General features: G+C 39.5%; 2 protein-coding genes across 8 annotated transcripts in view; one reads left to right on the forward strand and one right to left on the reverse strand.

Moving 5' to 3' along the window:
* Positions 1 to 6725: 6725 nt before the first annotated feature.
* prg4a (proteoglycan 4a) lies at positions 6726 to 16470 on the forward strand. The gene is made up of 13 exons (XM_063462381.1): positions 6726 to 6802; positions 7253 to 7369; positions 9281 to 9394; positions 9909 to 9977; positions 10112 to 10174; positions 10576 to 10800; positions 10959 to 11030; positions 12250 to 12375; positions 13229 to 13368; positions 14268 to 14427; positions 14752 to 14832; positions 14955 to 15083; positions 15939 to 16470. The coding sequence occupies exons 1-13, from the start codon at positions 6730 to 6732 to the stop codon at positions 16127 to 16129; spliced, it is 1560 nt and encodes a 519-aa protein (XP_063318451.1). The 5' UTR covers positions 6726 to 6729; the 3' UTR covers positions 16130 to 16470.
* A 159-nt stretch (positions 16471 to 16629) lies between these two features.
* LOC134617627 (nucleoprotein TPR-like) overlaps positions 16630 to 18449 on the reverse strand; it is a 41682-nt gene continuing 39862 nt past the window's right edge. For 3 of the 7 annotated variants that reach the window (XM_063462943.1, XM_063462938.1, XM_063462939.1), the window contains exons 51-55: positions 18343 to 18441; positions 18099 to 18240; positions 17790 to 17887; positions 17166 to 17267; positions 16633 to 16927 (exon numbers count right to left, since the gene is read on the reverse strand). In XM_063462943.1, the coding sequence (XP_063319013.1) occupies positions 16872 to 16927; positions 17166 to 17267; positions 17790 to 17887; positions 18099 to 18240; positions 18343 to 18441 (497 nt within the window). In that variant the 3' untranslated portion in view covers positions 16633 to 16871. Of the gene's footprint in view, positions 16928 to 17165; positions 17268 to 17789; positions 17888 to 18098; positions 18241 to 18342; positions 18442 to 18449 lie in introns of all 7 variants that reach the window. The other 4 variants (XM_063462942.1, XM_063462941.1, XM_063462940.1 and 1 more) reach the window with 4 other exon arrangements.

An 18449-nucleotide genomic window follows, 5' to 3' on the forward strand; every position in this document is an offset into this window, starting at 1 on the left:
TTTTTCAACTTTTCAGCAGACAGCTTCAGCGTTAAGGCATCCACACAGCATTTTCGCAGGAAATGCAAATTTTTCTAGTTTGTGGTGTGTTGGCTCCATCTTTTGGTCCCATTGAAACAAATTTCAAACTTCATTTGTGGTGTGTTGGCTCTCTCTAGTGGTATGCCGGGAGTGGTACGGCCTGTCGACCCTTATTTGGATTACCGTAATGATGACAATATCAACGGTGCGCACAGGAACCATTGGAAGTTTTAAGGTTGCGCGAACCATTGAATAGTTACGGTAACGGAAAACTCCATATCCCACAATTCATAGCACACCTCTGCCGAGTTAAACAATGGTGGACACCTCTTCATTTTAAATGTCTTTTATTAGTGTTTCTAGGTCACAAAATAAACTTTTAAGATATTTTCAGGTGAGAATGTAGGTGTGTAAACTTCAAATATCTGCTCGTTTTGTCAAAACATCCCATATTAGCAACAGTTCTCTGACGATGTTACTGCTAGCTTGCGCGGCTAACTAGCTAGCGCGGCTAGCGTCTCTTCGCTAAAAAGCACCTGGGCTTGGCTTACAGTGAGGTGGCTGACACTGGTTTCACCAGCCAATCGCTCGCCAAGAGTCTCAATCGTGGATCAGGGAAACCGAAGGCAGGAGCGTGAGGTGAACTGAATTTCAGGTAAGAAGTTATGACCTGCACTCTATTTGGGTCAGATATAAACCGAGTTTAGGTGTAGTTTATTTTCGTTGTGCTGACTTTTTACAATCACTTACAATAACTTGTACTGCGTGCTAGCTAGCACTACGGAGTTTCTATACAGCTGTGTGCACGCTGAGTTACTGATGTTGAACCTTATGACAGCCTCCCCTGTCATTCTCTGGCCTGTTGAAACTTCAATCATGAAACTGATCAGTGATCGGCTTTTCTCTCTTGTTTGTTTATCACGCTAAACAACAGCAGCACGTTTAAGCTTGATCAGCTGTTGTTAGAATTCATTTGATTTTAATTTCTAGTATCAGCTGATGTTTGCTGGAGCCACAGCTGAGCTGGTCCAAACCAGGAGATGTCCTTACTGAATCATCAGAGCTGAACTGGTGATGGAGAAACAGGTTTACCTTTTAGGTGACATGAATGAGTTGAAGGGAAGTTATGAACTGTTTCTGAGAGACAAATAACACCAAGCTCCTTTTTGTGTAGCTGACAGCTGGTAACTGTGCAGGGGCGGATCTAGCATAGCTTTTGCCAGGGGGCCAGGTAGGGCATTAACAGGGAAAGGGGGACACAAAGATGTAATTTTCTTTCTTACTCTCATATAAAATATTTAGCTTTTATTAAATAGTTATCTGAATCTTACAACCAAAGTTTGTATAATAATACACAAGATTGGCTGTAGACCATTGTTAATCATTCAGAACACTGTGTAAAAATAACAAAAAACAAAAAGTGAATGCAAAAGTGCATAAATATTTATTTTACGTGTTTGATGTGTGTGGCGGGGCGTGGTCTGCAGTGCCGCTGCAGGGGAGGTGGACCCACGGGCGTAAAGTCTGTGCTCTCTCGGCTGTTTTTTTGGGTGTGTGTTGGGCTGTGAGTTGAAAAGCTACAGCCGGCTGTGTGGGTACACCAACCATGTGTGAAAAGTGGTCCATAACGTAATGCTTCAAAGCGTGTTCATGCAAACATTGTCGGGTCTGCCGTGGTACAATGGGACTTCTGCTCATGAAACTATGTGCACAGCGTCTGCAAATCGGGGCTGTACAAAGTCACTTCATCTTTACCCAAAACTGTAAGCTGTCATCTGTGAGGCGCGAGCGGTGTTTGTTTTTACCATAGTTCATGGTGGAGAATGGCTGCTCTGCTGAGTTTTGCTCTCTGTAGCCGTATGAATGGCAAACTACACTGATTAGCAGCGGCATAGGCACACTTAAAATTTCTTCTGAAATTTTCGCTTTCTAGTTCTCATTTAAAATGTCTAGCTTTTAATAAAAAAATTATCTGGATCTTACAACTAAAGTTTTTATCTGATGTAAAATGTATAGAAATCATACATATATACCAACAAGACAGTGTACATCACTGCCACTGTCACTGGACAGCATTTGTTTTCATTCAAAGGCTTTATAGCTTTTCCTATAATACCTGTTGGGCTGGTCTCTAGTCAAAATGCCCGGGCTGATTTTTTGTCCCAGTCCAGCCCTGCTCACTACCATGTTGTAAATCTTCCTTTTTAATGTTGCTGCTGTCACAAGTCACCCTTGACACTTGTCTCTGCCCACTCCACTGCCCTACACTCTCTTCTTGACTGTCTGTTGTATTGAATGGGTATGTGAACTCATTTGTCTCCTATATGTCTGCTCCTTGCAGCTTTACTGTTACATCTGTCTCCTGCTTATTCACACATATGTACAGTGATCCCTCGCTATAACGCGGTTCACCTTTCGCGGTTTCACTGTTTCGCGGATTTTTTTTTGTGCAATTTTGCATGCGTTTGTTTTTTTTTTGTTTGTTTGTTTTAATTCATTACAGCGCATTGTGTTCTGCGTTCTGATTGCCTGTAGACCATTGTCAATCAATCTCGTGCTGTGTCTCCTGTACAGTACAGAATGCGTTCAGCTTGTCAAATTTATCTAAATCTTCTATCGCTAGCAGTGTGACTCTGAAGTGCTGTACTGTATGTTTGTAAGTTTTCTCCAACAAACACAAAAATGTCGATGAAACGTTTTGCACCGTCAAAGGCAACCACGGGTGCCTTTGGTTTCATTCTATAATACTGGACTTATTTTTTGACGAAGGTTTGAACTTTTAGAGTGTTTAAACAAGATAGAAAAGTGTGAAAGTGTTCATGCCTGTCGGAGAAAAGTGTATAAAGTCTGTATTGAGGGGTTTTACAGCCTTAAAACATCTATAATAATTGTAAAAAATAAAGTGAGCTACTTTCACCTATCGCGGGTTATTTTTGGAACGTAACTACCGCGATAAACGAGGGACCACTGTATTGTGTCTTGCTTCTACATTCCTTTTCTCTCCATATCTCTCTTCTCTAATCTCACTATAGATCACAATGTCGTCTGCAAACATCGGGGACTACTCCTAGACCTTATCTGTCAATCTCTCGGTTTGCAATCAAGAAGGGGCATGCAGGGGCATGCAGCCTCCATCTCCCTCCATCATCACTGTTACAAAAGCTTTTTTAGTCTAAAAAGTAAACTTTTTGGCTTAAAATGACAACAGCACACCATTATGAATGATTCTATAGTCCAGTTCTATCTCAAACATCCTATTCATCATCCTAGTCCACATTTTCGAGATCATATTTTTGGGGCATGTGATTATTGATTATTGCCGAGTTATGACATATCATAATTTACGATATTCATAAAAATTATAACTGTCATAAACATTTATAACTTCCTAAGTCATAAATTCTTTGTCAGGGGGCCATAAATCAGTGGTTTGACAGACAGGACATATTATCCCTCAGTCAGGGAATTAAATAAGCTTGATTTCCCTAAGGGGAATTAATAAGGCATATGACAGCAACTGAGAACAAAACAGACAAGTTTTATCAAAAGGAAAGCTGGATAACAAAATAAAACAGGAAATGACTAATCAGTAATAAGAACAGCACAGACAGAGTCACAGAGACTTTAGGAAAGCGCAAAAGCTGAGAAATAAGGAATCACAAAAACTAGAAAAAATAAATAGAAATTTTATAGACCAAAACACCAACTAAACCTCAAAACCATAACACCCACTCCCCTTTGTGACTAGTCATTAAAGGCTCTCCTTTTCCGAGAATGATGTGTTACTGGGAAAAGCATTAAGTATTAAGAAGTCTTTTGATTTAGACAAACCAAAAGTCATTAACTTGTTTTTTTAGAAAGTGCTTAACAGATCAATAACTGTGGAATGTAAAAACTCAAATTTATCTGAAAACATAAGATATTGTCATACAAGCTTTTCACATTGTATTCGTAATAAAGCTGAAGTTAAAGTTGGAATGAGCTAATCACACTAAGTAAACAAAGGAACACATTCCTTTCCCACTACTAAATAAACTTAAGCATGTAATTGGCTCTGACTATAAAAATGAAATAACGAGTAGGAACAAGTGAAGACAGTGAGAGGATGATACCAGGAGGGTGAGGTAATGTGAGCAGACACTGGTCAGCAGCCCACGGTCCCACCAGAGTCATTACCACTGACAGTAAAACTGAACAAAGTGAATGTGAATGGACAGGCACGATGTTGTGTCCCATGGCAGCTACAGACAGCAACAGGCACATTTCTCAAGTGAACTGTCTGACTTGTATATTGTATAAGTGACAATTACATGTGCTGGATGAATGAATCGGTTATTTCTACTGCCAGATGCTCTTTAAATACATGTTTCATGATGTCTGTCTGGACTCTTGTTCCTTTACACCTAACAAGTGTGTGTGTGTGTTGCTCTGAACTGCCCGCCAACATGCATCCCACAGTCTGAACATGGTCACAATGTGGGGTGCTAATAAAGTTTTACGAGCTGCTTTAATCTGGCCATTTCGCCAATCACAATACCCTGAAGTAACCACTTCCATCCTTGAGGGCTTATTAGAGGGCTCCCCATCACACATAATTGACTGTTCAAAATGAACCATATGAAGAAGGCAGAACACATACACACATATATTCAGTGAAAAGGCCAGCAGGTGACTGTGAGCAGTGTGGGCGTGTTAATGGTGTGTTTGGTCTGGTGGAGTGACTCATTGACATTGTGTCCATCTCGGTATAGTCAAACAGAGCCTTTCTTCTACTTGAAAATAATCCCATATGTCGTTTGAATAAGCAGCTTCTTATGACCATAACACTGTACATATAAAGAGATGGCTTCAAAAAAAGAACTGATACATCAATTGCCTACATGTAAGGGCTGTGTACAGAACTGACCTTCAATATATAATTGTATTTTATGCCTGATTAGTCCCATCCATAAGCGGGGACTTGGTCCCTGGTTAGACATGTTTTTTGGATAGATATGGGCAAACGATAACATCAGTGTGGCTTTTGTTGTGTTGGTTGTTAATTTATTGTCAATATTTTAGAGTAGATGTTTGCCAGTACAACAAGTATAGTTGTTGTCAGTCATAAATGAATTACAATCTGAATTAATCTGAATTAACAGAACTGCTAAGCACTGTGGAAATTACAAAAATCATATAATTATTTATTATTATTATTATTACCACAGTTCATTTTAAATCAAGCAATCAATTTGGAGTTTAACTAAGATATTGTGTTAACCTTTTAGTATTTACAGCCCTTTTTATACATAGTGCCATATTTTGTGAGGTTCAGAAATAATTGGACAATTGACTGATAAGCAGTTTCATAACCAGGTGAGGCTTGTTTTTCCTTATTACACTAAAGCGATAAGAGGTGTGGAGTTTATTCTAAGTGCTGAAGTTACACTTGGTCTCTGTTCGCTGCAACTCTGAATAGGAAGTTTAGAGAAATATATGTGCAAGTCAAGGCAATTATAAATAAATCCGCAGAAAGATCCAAAATTTAAGAGTGGCCAAATCAACAGTTTGTCACAAAAAAAAAATCCTTTTATGGAAAACGACTTCACAAAATTTAACCAAGTCAAGAATACTTTCAAGGAAGGAGGCATATCATTTTCAAAATCTACAATCAAGAGATAAACTGAAATACAGAGGGAAACCACTGATTACACAAAGGCCAGATTAGACATTGCCAGAAAACATCTGATATACATTATTTTAAAATAAAAAATATCTTTTCAGATGAAATAAAGATGAACTTGTACTTGGGAAGAGAAAAGTATGGAGCACATGATCTGAAGCATACCGTATAATCTGTCAAAAATGATATAGCTGCTACCGCTATAAGCAGTGACATAATCAGTTAACACCAGTAGCCTGGTTCCTTTGGCATCCCCATGCCATAATTTTGCCTCCACCTCCACCAAAAAAATCAGTTTGACTTTTATCGATTTTGTTTTACTGTAGAGCATAAATAAATAAAACTAATATGATGCAGTGCATATACATCAAACTTTAGTAAATGCCTCACTGGATGGACCCCTCTCAGTCATTTCTTCTTTTTGCCTCTGTTCATCTCCTCGTTAAAGTCACCCATATGTAGACACTTTTTATGACCCGTATACCAAGTTGAACTATTTAAAATCCACCATAAAAGATTATAAAGCCACATGACATCAGTTTTGGATCAAGTACCCAAGTTGGTTGTTTGGAAAAATGTGGCCAAAAGGTCAACAGGTAGGAGTGGTATCACACGGAACCAAATGTCCGTACAAATACTTGTAGTAAACATAGCTTCTGATTTAGTGCTCCTTTTTACTTTCAAAGTGCTTTACAGCACATTTGATCTCAAATATGTAAATATTATTATTTAATTAATCTAATTACTTTTTACTTGAAGTCTTGAAAGACGTTACTCTGTGTAGGAGTTGATTTACTGACAGTGTAGGAAGTTTAAATGCATGTTGGCAGTTTTTAATTAGTCTGTGGGTGTACTGCCAGTGTGTGTTTGTGTGTGCTGCTAATTAAAAGTGACCTGTTCGTGTGTGCTTTTGTCTCATATATAAGACCAATAGACGGCAGATGACAGACAGAGTAGAAGAGGCGAGGTGACACACTGAGGAGGTAACTAACTACTGATTATCTCACTTAGATCTGATCTGATATTGCTCACGGATAAAGGTGAAGATGGTGATGATGATTATATCACTGGGGCTTCTCTTTGTTGGACTTGGTATGACATCAGCTGCTGCTGGCCCAGGTATGCATCAACATTTACATTTAATCTGTTTTTCTACAATATCGTGCCTTTCGCTGTAGTGAGCCTATACTTCATCCATTAAGCACTGTGATGTCTAAAAATTGTTATTATTGTCTGAGAATGCACTTACTAAAACAGTTAAGATCCTCAGATCTCTAGTTATGTACCTAGCATGCCATGTTTGTCTGTCTACAGTTTTCTAGCTATGTACCTAAAATACCAAATCACTCCACTGGCATTTCCTTGGATGCATCCTTTTTGATCTCCTAATATCCAGTAATGCATTTGTCCTGTTTTGCGCTGTATCATTTTGCATTTTACAAACAGAAATCTTAAATAATGTCTCTACTATGCATAATATAAAAATGCTAATAATGAATACTGAACCCAATAACTATAAAACAGGTAGAAATTAAATTATGACTCAAGTAACATTTCTTCTGTCTTCAGGCAGCTGTGTGGGTCGATGCGGTGAGGTTTTCAACAGAGGCTGGCAGTGTAAGTGTGACTTCAGCTGCCTGCAACATAATGAGTGCTGCCAGGACTTTGAGGCTACATGTACCATCGGTGAGACAGATACAATAACACCCTAAAAAACAAAGCTTAAAAACATACAAGTCTACACATCTTTACACCTCTTCTTTTTGTAGATGAGTATTAAGATACAACACAGATGAATAAAAACAGAAAAACTACTCGATGTGGAAGCAATGAATCTATTATAGTTGTTGTGTTAGATTAACTCACTTACTTATCTTTAAGTTATCTGTTTCTGTAAGCTGTTTTGATTTTCTTTTTTTCTTTTTTTGTGTTTGCTTTTCAGTGTTTAAAAGCTTTTTTTCTCCATTTTAAAATATGATCATGTTTCTTTCTGAAGCCCACAAACGCTTCAAGCTTGCTTTGGGCTCTATGGATCTTTTGTTTTTCCTGTTATCTTTCTTCTGTTTGCTGTATTAATTACTACAGAACACAGCTATTTGTTTGGGTTTATTTTATTTTGCGATATGTCCTCCTCTTTCTGTTTGTTTAGTAGCTATTTTCATGGAAACATAATGTTTCTAATTGTTTTGTTCTAGAGCTTTCTTCTGTTATACTTTACATTTTGGTTTGTTATTTGTGTTAAATTTTATAGCTGTTTAGAGGTTTCTTTCCAAAGAACTGTTCTTTTCAGCTAGTTGCTTCAACTTTGATGATTTCTTTTGTCCCTCTATATATACTTATCAATATTTGTAAGCTAATTGTGCGGGTTTCTTTGATATGATGTTTAGTTGGACAACAAGTCCAACACTGGCACCAGCCAAAAACAAAATATAGTTATCTGTTATACTGGCAGTTTATTTATTTTTAAACCAAAAGAATAATATAATGAAAAGCTATGCTGCATTTTGCTGTAACTTAATGGGCACTAAGCATCTGTCCAGCTGCTATGTTTGACCTAAATGCACAAACAGTGATGGGTTTTTTGTGTGCAGTGTTCTATTATATATAATTCCCTTATTATCGAAGTGAAACATACTTAAAAGAATGAGTGACAGAAAATAGGATATTTTATATGACTTCAAACGGTTGAAGGTCTTAAATAATCAGGCCCCATCTTATCTTAATGACCTTGTAGTACCATATCACCCTATTAGAGCACTTCGCTCTCGCTCTGCAGGCTTACTTGTTGTCCCTAGGGTATTTAAAAGTAGAATGGGAGGGAGAGCCTTCAGTTTTCAGGCCCCTCTTCTGTGGAACCAGCTTCCAGCTTGGATTCGGGAGACAGACACTATCTCTACTTTCAAGATTAGGCTTAAAACTTTCCTTTTTGCTAAAGCATATAGTTAGGGCTGGACCAGGTGACCCTGAATCCTCCCTTAGTTATGCTGCAATAGACGTAGGCTGCCGGGGATTCCCATGATGCATCGAGTTTTTCCTTTCCAGTCACCTTCTCACTCACTATGTGTTAATAGACCTCTCTGCATCGAATCATATCTGTTATTAATCTCTGTCTCTCTTCCACAGCATGTCTTTATCCTGTTTTCCTTCTTTCACCCCAACCAATCACAGCAGATGGCCCCGCCCCTCCCTGAGCCTGGTTCTGCCGGAGGTTTCTTCCTGTTAAAAGGGAGTTTTTCCTTCCCACTGTCGCCAAAGTGCTTGCTCATAGGGGGTCATATGATATGATTGTTGGGTTTTTCTCTGTATTTAATATTGTGCTATCTACTGTACAATATAAAGCGCCTTGAGGCGACTTTTGTTGTGATTTGGCGCTATATAAATAAAATTGAATTGAATTGAATTGAAAAGTTTACTGGTTGGAAGACAAGTGCACGATTGTCTGAAAGTAAAACACGAGATGATAATTTTTCAGTGGTGTGTCTTTTTCTTATCTTATTAAATCCCTTGGCGGATAGAATATCACGGCTTTAAATTTCAAGCCAGTTGAAGCAACGTGCTGTCCTGTGATGACATGCTCCTCTCTGTCTGTGTTTTCAGCACAGTCGTGTCAGGGTCGCTGTGGTGAGGTCTTCCGACGTGGTAAGCTGTGCGAATGTGATCCACTGTGTGTCCTCTACAACACCTGTTGCCATGACTACAAATTGAACTGCAGTAAGTAGCCACAGCTGCAACTGCATAGAGAAAGCACAATGTCCCATTTCACAACTCATCTGAACTTGTAGGCCTTTAAGGACAAATGTTATTTCACATGAGATTTGAGCAGATGCTGCATCCTAGATGCATGAAGGAGCGTTTCCACAGGTCCTTCCTCCCTGCACCTGTCAGACTGTACAATCAAAACTGCTCCCAACAATCATAGATGTTCACATCTGCGCTGTAACTGCAATAATTTAATCAATCGATTCGCACTACAACCTGTGTTTGTTTGCCTCTTATCTGTAGTTAATTTTATTTAATTTAATAATGGTACAGTACTCTGTTTATAGTAACCATTGTCCTTAATGTAAATATGTAAGAAAAAAATTGTGTATGTTTTTGTTCTGTCTACTGTTTGTTTGTATATGTGTCTTTCTGGCTGCTGTTACAACCAAATTTCCCCTTGTGGGACAAAGAAAGGATTATTCTATTCTAATTTCTAGTTTTTCATTTTTCTCTGTGTTGACAGACGCCACAGTGCCACTCTCACCAGAGTCATATCGTAGCAGGTTCCAGTCTCTAAGGGCCACAGCTTCAGGTATCACTGCAGGAAAATGTATTGATGCCTGTAGTCAGTTACTACAGACATCAATACAAGAATGTTCCTAATGCTTTCATTACAGTTCCTGGTATCTAATTTTAAGCTTTTCTGCTCTGTTTTATCAACCTCAGGAAAGCGGAAATCACAGAGGAACAGGAAATCCTCCAATAGTGAGAGTGAGGAATATTTCACAGGTGAATACAGTTCAAATATTACTGAATATTTGCCAGTGCTGAATCTGGGAACAGCACTTACTCTGTCCAAAACTAACAAAGCACTAGCAATGCTAAATCCATCCATCATTAGCTTCCTTTAAAAGAGTAACAAAAACAAATAATAATGCTACATTACCGCTGTTGTATGTAGGAAGAGGCCGCTGCCCAGAGCACCTTGGGGCTCAGTGTCAGGGTTCTTCAGGCCTCCTCAACTCACTGACTGTTGGCTTATCTGACTCCACCCCTTCTGCTGTATCAGCCAATCAGCTACAACATGGTTTGGACTACTTTTTTTCTTTCGTAACTTAGTTTTCTTAAATGAGCAAAATGCAGGTTTGATTAATGGTCATTAAAGGTAATGTCTCTCATTCCTCCTGTAGGTGTGAGTAGCATGCCTGTTGGCCTGCTGCCTGTGATAGTCCCTTCCTCTCACAGCAGAGCTCCATACTCACCAGCACCTGGCTCATCTCTGCCCATCAATAATGCTCCGTCTCTGGGCAGTGGTGCTCCAGTGAGTCCCCTGGCTCATGGAGCTGTTGGCAGTAAACTGGATGCCCAGCTTGTGTTGTCCCCTGGGGGAGCTGCTTCATCTATGCTTAGTCAAGGTTTATTTAACAGAAATTATTTCATAATTGTAGATGAACCAAGATTTTTGTAACTTGTTTTAGGTTCATTAAAACAAGTTGTTCAAAAACAACTCCCAACATACTACAGTACACAGCAATGCCGTTCTTTGTGCTCATAGGCCTTGGTGTTCCAGCAGGTTCCAGACCCAGCACTCTTCAAGATGTATTACAGGGCTTGGGGCATGGAGGATCTGAAGGACCAGGAACAGGTAAGCAGCTGAAGTTGCCCTGTGGTTTAGTGATGGGATTTCCGGCTCTTTTTAGAGAACCGGCTCTTTCGGCTCAGCTCACTAAAAAGAACCGGCTCTTCAGGTTGTTTTGTTGCTTTAATTAATTTATTATTAACAATAATATAAAATTATGCACAAAAGGAATTACTAATGTAAAAAAAGTGGTTTTATTTATATATGTTTATATATAAATATTTATGGTGGCCCCTAGAGACAAAGCACGTACAAACTCCAAAAAGTACGTACAAATTCCAAAACACATTTCTAGCGTTAACTGAACTTCCAAAACAGAGCTACCTAGATCACTTAAATTACACAATTGAAAGCATATGTGTATTGTTTGTGTATTTATACACAAGCACTCATATATATTCAAATAATTTAAAAAAATGTTCATTTACCTGTTACTACCACACACCAAATCCGGTCGTTGGTACTTGCTGGCTTGTGTGGCCACTAGATAACAAAAGCTCAACACTGCGCCTAGCATCCTGGAGCACTTCTGTTGTGTTTTGTACGTGTTTTGGAGTTTTTATGTGCTTCAGGGTTAGTACGTGCTTCAGAGTTCATACGTGTTTTGGAGTTTGTACGTGCTTTGTCTCTAGGGGCCACCGTAAATATACTTTTATTTATTCGCTCCACATAAAATGTAATAAATAAATCATATAATACAAAAACCAACTATTCACAGTTCAACTTTTAACTATTTAAATTTTCATCTTTTTCCTTTTAAACAAATTTAAAGTGAAACAACACAAAACACTGCAAACCACAACACAATTAAATATAAAATAAAATACGAAAACAAAAAGAAGATGCATATTCTCTGTCATATGGGCCTGCATGAATAAACTTTCTGAATCCTTTATCATCCGCAACTGAAAATAGTTGTGGATGATTACTATACCTTTCTAATGTGACGTTGTTGCCCCTGGCTCTCTTTCTCTCTCTCTCCCTCCCGCCCTGTTCCTGTGCTACTGCGAGTGTAACTACCGCCCCTCCCCCCTCTGCCCAGCGCAAAGCACAAGGCTCTCGTGCAGAGTGAAGAGTGAAGTGTGAGAAAGAAAAACAAAAAACAAAAACCCAGGGCTCGCGATAAGGAGCCGGCTCGCGTCGTTCACTTCAAAGATCCGGCTCTAAGAGCCATTTCGTTCGCGACCGACACATCACTACTGTGGTTGTGGGTGTGTTTAATAAGCTTCTTCTAAATTACATAAAAATGTATGTGTGCGTGCAGGGGTCTTTGCTGATGTCGACCTATGCAGCCATTCTCCCATCAATGGACTGACAGCGCTCATTAACGGGACCATTCTGATATTTAAAGGTGAGTGTTGTGACTGTCAAATTACGGCTAGGCGTGAGGGGGTTAGGGTTAATATGTTCTGTAGCTGTGCTGGACAAACTATATCCTCTGCCAATATATGTTGTGAAGTTTAGTGACTGCAGGTTGCTGCAAGGATGCAACAGTTTTTTTCGTTTGGATTAATGTTAGCATATTAGCTATAGACTGTCCATGTATATATCATACATTATGATGTTATCAATTCATTTATAGGTTCTGCATTTTGAAGCATCAACATTAGCATTTTTAGCCATGTTGCTCTTTGGAGCAAGAAATGACCGTTCTTAGAAGAGAAGGCAGAGTGTTTGCAAGTTGGTTAGCAGGCTAAATCAAATAACTGTGTGTGTGTGTGTGTGTGTGTGTGTGTACAGTTATACATCTGTGTTTGTGTGAGTTAATTAGTGGCAAGTAACAGACTGATAACATATCTATACTATTTTCTGAGAAATTCAATTTAACTTTCTCCAAAAGGCACAAACACGGCAAACAGCAGCCTATAGACAGGTAGTGACTACAGCTGACTATGTTGACACAGCTATCAATCAAAGCAGCCACACCTCCAACTTTAACTCTTAGCAAAATCCAGATTCTTAAACAAGCAAATAATAAGATGTACTAGGTTGTACACCTGCTTTGTAATGCTTTAAAGTTTGGTGTTTTAATACAAAGTGATTGAGCAGAGTGATTTACTTCGAGAGTTGGCCTCAAGTGGCCAGAATTTTATTTATTTTGATAATTACAGGTTGATACTTGGACAGTGATATTATGTAATGTGATTTACAGGTTATGTGATGTGCAAGCCTGATATGCGTATGTATGTTTGTGTGTGTTGCAGGTGAGTTATTCTGGTCCGTTGATCCCATCAGCCGCTCTGTGGGTCAGCCACAAAGTATCACAGACACTTTGGGCATCTCATCTCCCATCGACACCATCTTCACACGTGCCAACTGCCAAGGACACACCTACATTATCAAGGTATAGATATCGCTAGAATCCGTCACAGTATCACAACTAAAGCTGCCCCTGTATGTCACCTTTTCTTTCTTTTCTTTTTTTTTTGTGTCTGCTAAATGTCTAAAGTGCATACCACAGCGTCAGCAACAGCACTGAGAACACAGCATAGTCATCAAACAATGGTAAATGGTAAATGGACTGGTTCTTATATAGCGCTTTTCTACTCATCTGAGCACTCAAAGCGCTTTACACAACTTGTGCATTCACCCATTCACACCACATTCGCACAAGCACATTGTTCTAAGTGCTTTCTAAGTAACATTCACACACATTCATACTCCGATGGATGCATCGGAGAGCAATTTGGGGTTAGTATCTTGCCCAAGGATATTTGGCATGCAGACTAGGGGAAGCCAGGAATCGAACCACCAACCTTCCGATCAGTAGATGACCTGCTCTACCGCCTGAGCTACAGCCACCCCAATAAAGCATTGATTATAGTGTGCACAACATGAAATGAGGAGGCCGAGTGCAAGTGGGTTGCAAAGCAGCTTGTATAGGCACACTAACTTTGAGCAGACTAAAACTGCTTAATCACAGCACTCCATACCAGATTAGATGTGTAGAATATCAGCTGAGCCAGACCACCTCTTTGTGGATAATCTATAAGCATCATCCTGGACATTTTCATTAAAGTTTTGAGGTTTAAAAGTCAGAATCTGACGTTTTAAACTAAATACAACAGTTGCTTACCACATTGAAAGGGGATATAGTTTTCAATACTGGATTACTGTACCATGACCTTTTACAGCAACTAGCTATATGAATACAACAAGGGGGAAATCATAGTGGAAGAGCAGTCCTAAAAGCACCCTCTGTGCTGATGGATGTTGGATGTATTAATCACTCTTTGTCTCCAGGGGGACCAGTACTGGCGTTTAGATGGGAACATGGTGATGGAGCCGGGTTACCCCAAACCTCTGGTCTCAGAATTCCCTGGTTTGACAGGACACATCAGTGCTGCACTGGCAGTGCCGGCCACCAGGAGCAAACCAGAAACTGTGTACTTCTTTAAGAATGGTGAGGAACAAAGACAGACCCAAATTAACTGACAGACATAGCTCTTCTCCACTGTCATGGTGCCAATGCTAGTGCCCAATTTAACAGTTTCCACACACCCCCCACATACCACAAAATTGATGGTCCCCAGAGATGAAGCCAGTGACATCATTGGTTATGGCAGGGGCTACAGCAACAATGTCCTTATTTTTTTGGCAGATTCAACCTTGCACTTAGATTAAATATAAACACAATTAAACAGTATATAAAAGCCTATATAAAACTGAACAAAACATACAGGTAGAATGAATCTATAGTAATGATATCTCTGTATTTGTCCACTAGGAGAAATTTTGCAGAGCTTCACATTCCCACCAGACAGCATTCCTTCCTGCAGCAAGAAACCAAGAAATTCCATGAATACTGGTTTGTAGCTCAACAAATTATTTAAATTCTGTTCCTTTTAGCTTTAAAGAGGCACCAAAGAGCTGGTAACCATGTTGGACTGTGCTTTTTAATACCATGCTATTTTTATTTCTGACATTCAGGAGTTCTTCTGGGTGGAGAGATCAACATCAAAGTGTCTCTGAAGGGATTCCCCACCCCCATCACCTCTGCTCTGTCCATGACCAGCCCTCAGGGGAGCAGCAGATACCATCACTACGTCTTCTCTGGACGTAAGAACAATCAGAGCATTTTATTTATACACATGAAGTTTTAATAGCGGTAGAGATTACACATCGTCTCATCTTTGTTGGTTCAGTCCATAGCCTGTATATAAAAGGTGTACCTGGCCACCATGAAATCATCCAGTGAATAAGATGTTTTGCTAACAACATGTCAAAAGTTTGGGGAACCATTATTTCTCTTTGTATGAATCCTTTCTAAAACACGGTTTGTCCTTCCCCTCCTTAAAAGCAGGACATTACAACTGTGTCCACTGTGAATGACCACTATTGATCAGAGGTGGCCTACTACACCAGCTATCAACTACCTGCAGTCTTAAGATCCCTACCCAGACATTTTAAGCCACCCCGCCACATGGAACCTTAATGATGGCAGGATAAGGTCTCAAAAAGAACCTTGGCACCTGTGAGATCAGAAATGTCTCACTAGAACCAATCATTGTCATGTGATGTCATAACTTTAGATAAAATAATAAATGAGGCTCCAACTGTACTGAAAGAAGGGTAAAGCATTAATTCCAAAAGAAAGAGATTGTGGTGGACTTTTTCAAAGTCAATGTTGAATTCATAATTACATCTTAATGGACTTTCGATGAATTCATTTATAGTTTTGTAGCCACAGTTTTATGTTTAGGCAAAAAGACCCGGTCGGTGTTAAAACAAAAATGTAACTACTAGAGCACCAGACTTGGAGGAACATCACCATGACACTGTGATAAGCAGTATAAGTTCATATGTTAATTTTGTATTCATTGTCTCCTCTACTGCCCTGATGTAGGCAGATATAGCCATAAATACTGCATCAGCGGAGTAACTAAACTCACACCTGTTCTGTCATCTCTGCAGCTCTCTTCTTCAGCGTCCAGATTTCGGGTGACCTGCCAGTGCTGACCAAGCCTGATCCATCTGCATCCTTTGCACCTTTGCCCATCCACAGCCAAACTACTGTGGCAACCAGTTCTGCAAACATGGCTGGCCAGAACACGGTCCTTCCCCAGCCAGCCAACTCTATCAGAGTTTGGCTGCGCTGTCCTTAGGAAAGTCCTGCAGGGGACCTGTTGTTGTGTTTTCTTTGTTAACACGCAAAAAAAAGCCTCATAATAAATACGTCTGCTGCTGATTTTCCTCATACATTAATATGACATTTATAATATCTGGAAGGGTCAAATAAATACCATCACAAATTTTTACAGTCTACACATGTTAACCATACGAGTGTATATCCAGCACAACACCACATATTCTATAGTGGGTTTAAGTTATTCTACCCATCATGAACTGCAACATAACCTTTAAGGATTATCTAAAGCCAGCCCACAGTTTGAGGAAAAAGAAGTGTAATTCACAGCTATTTTCATTAAAAGTGGATTCCAGTGATTGTCTCCACTGATACAAAACAAAAGCAAAATATGTGGAGCAATTTTATTATTTGATTAATTCAACAGAAATATTTTTGGCATTGTTTAGATAATTAATCTTCGTGTCCTCCACTACATCCTTCCAAAATATTCTTCATTTTATAAATAAAAAGCATTCCATGACACTGCTGCTCCTCATATTTCCACTTTATTATTAAAACACATGTATAAACAACCAAAGATCAGAGGACAAAAAAAGAAATAAACTAACAAAATAACACAATCAGAAGTCACACACCTGTCAGATCTCTCCAGTAATAGTCTGATTTTACGTGGACCTAAAATGTATTGACATTAAATTTGTTGCCTTGTTTATGTTTTACTGAATAAGATGACTAAGTCTTCACTGGTGATATCTTCATTAGGAGATTCCTCCTCTTCCCAGAGCTCCTCCCCTCCCTTCTCGAGAGAATGTTCCTGAAATATTAGCGAAAGACGATGAAAAAAAATGTGAGGTGATCAGTGAGATACCATATTGTCACTCTTCTTGTTCCCTGAGTGTAATGCTGCTCTCTGCTTAATGCACTTCAATAAACTGCTTTATCATTTAAAACTACACGACTTGAGTCAGTTCTGTGAGTGTACACTATATTCTCACAGGCAGAGGTTAACAACCATCCCAGAAGGACAGTCCTTTAAAGCTTTGACACCTTACCTCTGCGGCTGATTAGTCTCACTCCTCGAGGTCCTGTGCTCGACAGGCTGCTCACCAGAGGCTGACTGGCCACAGTGTGACGCTGTGTCATATTGCTTGTGTCTGTAATCAAAGAAGGAAAAAAAAACATCACACAAGAGTTTGTGCACATATGAAAGCTTTAGCTGACAAGTTCAGTTTAGCAAAAATGTTGCTTGCTTTGCTTTTCAATGTCTTTCATTAGCAAAATAATGGAATTCCCTTTCAGACTAATGAGCTAATGGCAGCTTTTATATTAAACATTTAATTAAATTGACAGGGGCAAAAAAGGACCGCTGATAGTGTTGTTGGGGTTTAAAGGTTCTATAAGTCTGCACCATGGATTATATATGGACTAAGCACGGAAACAGACAGAATGCACTGGGCTGAAAAATGAAGGCAGCGCAAACTCGAAAAACTGCAGTTCCTCTGATTCGCTTTTGAAGCCAGCCACTTCAGGCTGGTCTTCATAGATTCCCAATGTTCAAATGTCCAATTTTACAGCATTAAAAGTACATTAATTGAGGACAGTTTTCACCTTTATAACAACTTTGCACAGGATATGGTTGCTTTGACATCTATCGGTCAGTAAACAGAATAAGTTACCAGGGTCTTGGCTGGTAGATGGCAGTGACGCATCATCACTTTGCTGTCCTGCTGATTCCATGTCTGTCTGACTCTCCAGGGTAGACTCAATTCCAGGGCTGGAAACACATGCACAATCAGAGAAAACTTCCAACAGTGTCAGGTTTAAAGTCAACATTTCTCTCATGAATCTATTTTAACACCATGTGAGAAGCTTCTTTTTTAGATTTTTATGAGAAGTCCAAAAAAACCCTTTGACAGTAAATCCTACATAAATTAAAACTGAAAACTTAAAAAAAAAAAAAAAAAGGCCTGAATGAGGTTGCTCACCCCTCCACTTCCTGCTCCATGAACACCTCATCTCCATCATCTGTAGCAGCAGCCATTCCAGTAGAGGCAGTTACCATGGGAACTGACTGGGACGCCATGTTGTCACTGCTGTCTGAGGGCAGGGATTCAGTGAAGACTGTCACTGATGAAACAGAGACACAGGGAATACTGAGCTTTTGAGCCCAAGAGCTGGACAGCACCGACTGAGGAAATCTTGTCTTCGGGGTTTGTGTGTTTTTCTCACCTGGTGCAGCCACTTGTAAAGGTGTGGTGGGGACACTCCTTCCTCCTCCATCTTCATCATGAGCAGCCAGAAACAGAGGAGATTCATACATACCGAGACCTACATAC

Source organism: Pelmatolapia mariae, linkage group LG18 (genome assembly GCF_036321145.2).
Source record: "Pelmatolapia mariae isolate MD_Pm_ZW linkage group LG18, Pm_UMD_F_2, whole genome shotgun sequence".
Classification (NCBI taxonomy): Eukaryota; Metazoa; Chordata; class Actinopteri; order Cichliformes; family Cichlidae; genus Pelmatolapia; species Pelmatolapia mariae.

Excerpts from the sequence above, each read along its gene's own strand:
- prg4a (XM_063462381.1), top strand. The coding sequence starts at position 6,730 with ATGGTGATGATGATTATATCACTGGGGCTTCTCTTTGTTGGACTTGGT. Across the intron at positions 10,175-10,575 it reads GAGTGAGGAATATTTCACAG|GTGTGAGTAGCATGCCTGTT; the intron begins GTGAATACAGTT and ends TTCCTCCTGTAG. Across the intron at positions 12,376-13,228 it reads GACCATTCTGATATTTAAAG|GTGAGTTATTCTGGTCCGTT; the intron begins GTGAGTGTTGTG and ends TGTGTGTTGCAG.